Here is a 7,434-nt window from a genome sequence, read left to right as displayed (position 1 = left end):
ATAATATATAGGTTTTGGCACAATGCTTAACTTAGGAAAATATATGTACTAGTAGGTCAGATATAAGGTTATTATCGTGTCTATAGATTTGGTGAGTGCGACGGGTAAATAAAACATGTATATATTAGAATGATTGTAGCTACTGATGCGGATGGTATGATAAGAAAAATTTAAGTAGTTTTTTCTCAACGGGAGATATAAATGAATTAGTCCACTTCTCTTATATAGTTATGTGGAGTATTATTCAATAATTTTTCAATTAATAAAATAACATTATAAAAAATTCAAAAAAATTCAAAAACATAAAATACTATTCAAATCACGTTCCTTTAATTTTTTTTATTGACCATTAGTAACCAAGTCCTTTATTAGTAATTGAATTACCTTTGTTTTTATTTTCATTTTTCCTACGGGTTTATAATTTGATTTATAAACCGTGCATCGTACGGGCACTATACTAGTATTTACCTAAAAGAAAATACACAAAATCTCATAGCAGTAACAAAAATCAAGAGTTCAGATTAAGGTGGATTTAGGACCTTCATACCACGAGGTTCAGATTCCAATCCATGTATCATCATCACTATCACTATCAGGCAAATCTTAAAATTAATACTGCCATCAAAGCAACAGCACGAAAGAAAATGTCGTTCACACTCTTGTTCACCCTCACCATCATTTCTTCTTCAGAATCCAATTTTGTAGAGTTCTTGCCGATGTATATGATTGTGTTTCTCAATGTATTCACCGCCCAAGAAAGCCAAAAAAGTCCAACACCAAACACAGAAGTAAGAAGATTGGATGTACAGAAAGGAATGCTTCCACAAGCTACTTTATGGAACACAGAGAACATGACAGCAAGTCCAGTTCCTGTGATGCTGGCAGAGACCTGAGTTAATAACAGAGGTAGTGCAGGACCAGCTCTCTTCACTGAGTTCGTCACTGACTTCCCATTCCGCTTCTTGTCCACTATGATCGATAAAAGCATCTCACAAGCCTGGAGAGAGTTGATCTTATTGGGAACCGCTGCTCTCTTGCTCTTCCTCTTTGAAGAGGGCTTTTGTTTGACTTTCTCAAGACTGTAACCAAAAGCAAGTCAAAACATCGAGATTAATATATCTGATTCATAGTATCCTTTTATCTGTCGTTAATTTTTTTCTTGAGTTTGTTTTCATCATCCACTGGATGATAAACAAACCAATAAAGATTGATTTCAAATTAATTGTCAGCATTATTAGAAAGCATAAATAATGCTTATAAGAGAGCGAGAACTTATAAAAAAATTTGGAAAATGGTTACAGTAATTGAACAAATAGCTGGTTTGCAATCCTAGTTCCAGGTCTATTTTCTATAAAGCAATGTACAAGCTTTTGTATGAAGCTATGGTTCTTGCATCAAAAAAAGAAAAACACAATTCAATACAAAATAAAGGTGTTATGGCAATCTGAGTTTCGTTTGTTCTGCGCTCCGAAACGCACAAACCAGATCGCAATTCATGGGTCCGTACCAGGTACCTTGTAAATTTGCTCTGAACAGGTTCAGTACTGCACTTTAAGCATGTTGGATTTGGTATATTGCTTTCAATTGGAGTTAGAGTCTTTAAAACTAAATGAAATAAGAACATTGAAAAGATGTTCATGCTGCGTTTTGCAGAAGCTGTGTATAATACTTGGCTTCAAAACTCATAAGTGAAACAAAATTGGCTTTCAAAGTGTCATTCATGTTCAGATCGGAATAGACAAATCTTTGATTGTGTAAAACGCTGGTTTTAAAGGGTCTACCTAAAGAGAGAAAAATCCATACGCATCCCTTTGAATGCAGATACTCTCACAGGTTTGGTAGTACACTCTGGTTAAGTTGGGATGTCTTCTTTGAATGCAGACACTCTGAGCAGGTTTGGTACTGCATTTTGAATGGGCTAGGTAGTATGTTGCGTGCTGCAATTCACGGGCCTTATCTGAGTATCAGTCTCAAGTTCAGATTTTTACTGCTGCGCCTAATTCAGTTAATGCCCTTTTAGCTCACAGTCACTATTGATGCTAGTGTAAGCTTAAAACTATTTTCTCTTTATTAAAACCTGAAATGGCACCCAAATCTTATCAAAAGGTATTACTGGTTTAAAATACTGATGCTTTTTAAGGTATTACTGGTTTAAAGGTTCAACGTCTGTACTATAAAGCTAGTTTTCAGTTATTAAACAAAGTAGCAACTCATTTCATGGTTTAAAGTATATATGCTTTATCCAATACATGGCAATTGGCAAAGGCAAGACACCCATAACTTATACTTCCTCTGACATGTTTCTTTTATCACACTTGCCAATGCAAAACTTTAACAATCAATAACTTTAATTCTCAATAAGTAAAAATTATGAAAGTTATATACTATAATAAAACTTATTAAGACGAATTCAAAAAGATCTCACACGAATATGTTTGTCCTTACATATTATTCACAAAAGACGGTCAAAAGAGGGGTGATGAATAGTGTGAAAGTCAAAGCGGGTCAAGTAAAAAAGAACGGAGGAAGTATGAAGCAAGAGGAGATTGTACAAGCAATAAATTAGGACATCACATGTTCTATGAAGTAGGAAACTTTGTGGCTTTGCAACTAGGAACACTAAACAAATTGATGACATTAAATTATAAAGTCTAGTTAATGTAATTTGTAAAAAACAGTCTTATGACACATGTTAATTTCAAGCAATTCTGATAAAAAGATAATAAGGGCTTGTTCTGATTTACTGAACTGAAAATTTTATGAGAGGAGGATAAACTGAAATGTGCATGTTAAGATGGATGTGTGGGAACACTCTAAGAGATAGAATAAAAAATGAGCTTATTCGCAAGAAAGTAGGTGTGGCAGGCATTGCAGATAAACTAAGAGAACACCGTCTGCGTTGGTTTGGGCATGTAGGACGGAGACCCGAGGGTGCATCGGTCAGAATAGTGGAAGAGTGGGACCATGGAGGGCTTAAACGAGGGAGAGGGAGACCGAAAATGACTTGGTTGGAAGGAGTTAGGAAGGATATGAGGTTTATGGATTTGCATGAGGATGAAGCATTGGACCGTAAGAGATGGAGGAGGAAGATTTATGTCGATGACTACACGGAAAAATCAAATCTGGTTCATGTTAGCCGACCCCACTTATGGGATTAAGGCTTTGATTGATCTTGATCTAGGAGGATAAACTGAACTGAGCTGAACTTAAGCTGAAGAGAATAGGCCTTAAGACTGTAAGAGTGCAAGAAAACATAGGAATACCTCTTGGGGGGAGCAACAGTCAAGGAGTTTAGCTTTGAAGGAGACACATATGTACGATCCTGCAACTTCCCAGCACCATTCCTATAAGAACAGAAAATATCCGCAAATTCAGTGAAAGGATAGCACTTTAAGATGTCAGATTTGGAAACATATAAACCCAGCAAAAAAAAAAAAAAAAAAAAAGTTGGTCAATTTCATCCACAAAATACTAAGATGGTGATGTATCTGGTTTCTGGTTCAGCAAAAAGTTACTATTCAAATTAATAGAATATGGAGTTTTAAGAGAAACTACAGAGACCAGCAGAGTCCTATTATTTAGAGAATGGAGAGAGCATATGAGAATTTTCCCTAACTTAATAATGCTTTTTTCATTGCTCTACACCATTACAATTCAGTCAAAGAAAAATAGAAGCTTTAACATTACAAAAAAATAAATTGAAAAATACGAAAACTAAATATAAACTTTAAATGAAAAGTAAAACCCATTGTAAACCAACTGGAAAAGGATTAATGCATTAAAATTATTCTGAAGCAACATTCAAAAACTAATCCTATAAGCAAGTCCACTGTCATGCTAGATGGCAAATATTCATGTATCGATAAGGGGATTGGTCCCAGACTTTAAACAAGCAGATTTAACCCGGGGATAGGGATTTTGCTTGGCCTCTAGGCTCTAAAAGTATATTTCAGTTGGTACCTTACTTATTCGTGACACCCTACCATTATATAAAACATTTTTTTTGAAAGGGTACCATTATATAAAACATAATTGTATATATTATAGGAATTTGGAAACAATAGAGCCACAAATAAGATTTCAAAACATGCATATGAAAAGGGATTCCAAACAAAGTTGATGACATAATTGGAGCATCCAATTCATATTCTCAAAATAGTTGGCCACGCACTTGACAATGTAAATAAAGAGGTATAGGACAACAGTTCAAACTATAAGCTAGCATCACAATAATAACTCTTGAGTAATAGAGATAGCTGAAAATGAAAAACTATCAAGCAATGATTCCTCAAACAACAATATAACCAAGAATTAATAAAGACTTAGTAAGATAAAATTACACATACCATCTAAAATATGGTACAACCTCCTGCTTCCTCCATGCTGACTCCTTTGTATATCTAAATTCTTCTATAACAGACACTAGATCCTTCATATCAGTCACACTACAAACAGCAGAAATTCGCCCATCAGCAAAAACTGATATAGTCGAAGAAGAAAGATTGCGGACCGGATCAAAATTAGCAAGGTGCAGCAGGTGCATATCAGCATTTGTGGCTTGAATCTTAAAATCTGGAATTATCGAAGAGTCCAGGTAATTCTTTTCCAACTCATTTGATACCGGCATTACAAACGGCAACTTCTTATGCGTTGTCCATTGTTCTTCTAGGTTGAAGAGATCATAATCAGCTTGCTTATCTGGAATGAATAACATATCAGCACAATCATAAATCTAGCATCATAGTCCGTAAAACAACTTACCCAGCAGACATAGTTCGTCTTACTATAGGCATCAAATGGTTTATTTACGATTAGATGACAGTCGACTAATTCTCTCACCTCACAAACATTCCTTACTGCAATTGTGCAGACATAATCCTACATTCCTACTTAACATTTTCCTATCGATTTTCATATACATCTAACCAACTTAAGGTTGCTCACCTACAGCAATAGTGCTCAAATGTGTAACCCTCACTCATATAGTTCATGACTAGCTTCATAAACAAAGCATAACCCCCACCCCAAGAGACACACACACATTGACACATACTACGCACCCATGGACTGCCATCCAAAAAAGCAAGTTCAACCGATAGGAGATCAAGACACGAACCTTGCGCATCGCCAGGCATAGTCATTCTTCTGATAGGGGCAGCCCTGACAAATTGGCCATATCCATCTAACCCACTCATTGATTTGAACAGATCATCATGCTCGTAAGGTGTCAGCGAAATTATGCTTGATCTTAATGCATCATGCCTTGATCCAGTGGTTGGAATCAAGTGCGGAAAATCCTATATACAAGCACATGACAAAGCAAATTAGCTTACCAGTTACCACCAATTCACAAAACCATTTAAAGGGAAATCAAACATATGAAATCCCCGACTAAATTATCATTCACGAAGCAGCAATCAGTAGCCCAACTACTGTTCATCAAAATTGAATTGAATACAATTCTGGAATACTATGATTACAAGATTTACATTAATGTAAAAAAAAACCCATTTAAGAAATTAAACTTAAAATCGAAATTATATACAAAATAAAAAAATTCACAATTAAGCAAGAAAATCTATTCAAAACCATAATCCCAAATAATACAAGAAAATCAAACAACCCAGATAATTAAACCCAAAAATTGAAGGTCAACCATAATTCAACATATTCAGAAGAAAACCAAATAACCCAGATAATCAAAACGCAAAACTTATACTGCAAAATTGTATATAACCCATAATTGAATATAATAAATTAAAGAAATCCCATAAATCATAACCGAAAAAATATACGAAAAAACAGAGAAATTGAATGAAAATTGAATACCTTAAAAGGCCTAGAATTGGGTTGTTGTTGGTGAAAGAGAAGTCCAGGAGGACAAACATTATAAGCAGAAGCCATTTGAGAAATAGAGAGAGAATCTGAGTTCAGAAATTGTAGTTTCTGAGCCCAGAATTCTCTTCTATATTTTGCGTTGGCTTATGAATACCATGCTAATATTATCTTACTTACGGACCTCTAACTTCTTTTTTGGTTCGTCATTATTTTTGACAAAACAAAAAACAATTGGGATTTTTGAGTGGTGAAGAATGAAAAATTCTTTGCTGATAGGTGAGTTTTGGCACGCAACTTTGTCTTTATTTACCCGATTACCCTATACATTTAATGGCGTGGACATGTGGGTAGGGCCTGTTCTTATTTACTAAACTGAGTTGAGCTGAACCGAATGAACTGAGCTGAAATGAATATTTTATGAGAGAAGGAAATTATGAGCTGAATTGAACTGAACTGATTGGAGCTGAACTGAACTAAATTGATTGGAGCTGAACATGCCCTTAGTGGTTACCTTTTATAGTCTCCGATTCACAATATTAACCATTTACTTTTGAGAGCTCGTACTATATATAGAGTGATTTTTATGTCCCATATTAATTGACACGTTTCATTTTTAATCTCGAGGGAGTCCCTATTAGGGCCTGTTCATATTTACTGAGCTGAATTGAACTGAACTGAGCTGAAATGAATATTTTATGTGAGAGGGAAATTAAGAGTTGAACTGAACTGAACTGAACTGATTGGAATTGAACTGAACTGATTGGAGCTGAAATGAACTGAAATTAAGTAAATGTGAACAGGCCCTTAATCTCCAAGATAAACAAAACTTGTTTATCTCAAATCAAGGACACCCCACAATGTAGTGACAACTTTACATAAAGTTAAAAAATTTGCAAAAAGCAAGTAGATAGTAACAAGCGTGGACCCAACACTAAAAATAACATTCGTTAATATTCGTTTGACGTTAATAGTTGACAGTTTAACACTTAACCCTGGTCAGTCTCGATTTTTACTTTCAGCCTCACTTTTTTTGAGTAAGGGTTTCCTTGCATCAATTAAAACCCTAATTCTCATAGACTTATTAATTTCAACAACATCTGATTTATCCATCCCCATGAAACACCCACCTTATCTCCATCCCCATGAAAACACCCACCTTATCTCCAATCATTTTTGCGTTATTCTCATTTGTTCTACCCCGAATTGGTAAATTATAAATACGAACCCAGAAAGGAACATAATGCAACTGCATATTAGAGATTCTAGTGTTAGCTTCCACATTGCTAAGGGCTAGCACGTGGTTATCAAAGTGCCACGGTTAGGAGTCCATCACGAATGCTTTGTCCTTCCAATGGTGGAATTGGAAAAAGAACACATCCTTGCCTACACAATTTGCCTCCATACCATGCTTAGGATTCCAAATGTTCTGCATCAAGGCAATTAAAGCGCTTGCATTAATGTTTTGGTCAGTTCAGACTTTGCCAACAACCCCTAATTCAAATTTTGCGACCTCGTCGTCCTCTCCTTCATCTATCCATTCGATTTCTCCTCATCTTGTTCTGTATTGGTCCACTACCTCATTACTATTCGAACTCG

The 7,434-nt window shown here is 35.3% G+C and overlaps 1 protein-coding gene across 1 annotated transcript; it reads right to left on the bottom strand.

Annotated features, from left to right (window-relative positions):
- Window positions 1–493: 493 nt before the first annotated feature.
- LOC145616628 (uncharacterized) lies at window positions 494–6,043 on the bottom strand. The gene is made up of 5 exons (XM_081671385.1): window positions 5,830–6,043; window positions 5,117–5,297; window positions 4,347–4,698; window positions 3,264–3,344; window positions 494–1,079 (listed from the first exon to the last, which is right to left on the bottom strand). Exons 1-5 carry the CDS (start codon window positions 5,902–5,904, stop codon window positions 593–595), a joined length of 1,176 nt encoding a protein of 391 aa, XP_081527511.1. The 5' UTR covers window positions 5,905–6,043; the 3' UTR covers window positions 494–592.
- Window positions 6,044–7,434: the final 1,391 nt, after the last annotated feature.

Source organism: Chenopodium album, chromosome 26, assembly GCF_948465745.1.
Source record: "Chenopodium album chromosome 26, dcCheAlbu1.1, whole genome shotgun sequence".
In the NCBI taxonomy this organism is placed as follows: Eukaryota; Viridiplantae; Streptophyta; class Magnoliopsida; order Caryophyllales; family Amaranthaceae; genus Chenopodium; species Chenopodium album.
The sequence above is the reverse complement of the archived record's forward strand: the minus strand, read 5'-3'. Positions and strand labels throughout refer to the sequence as shown.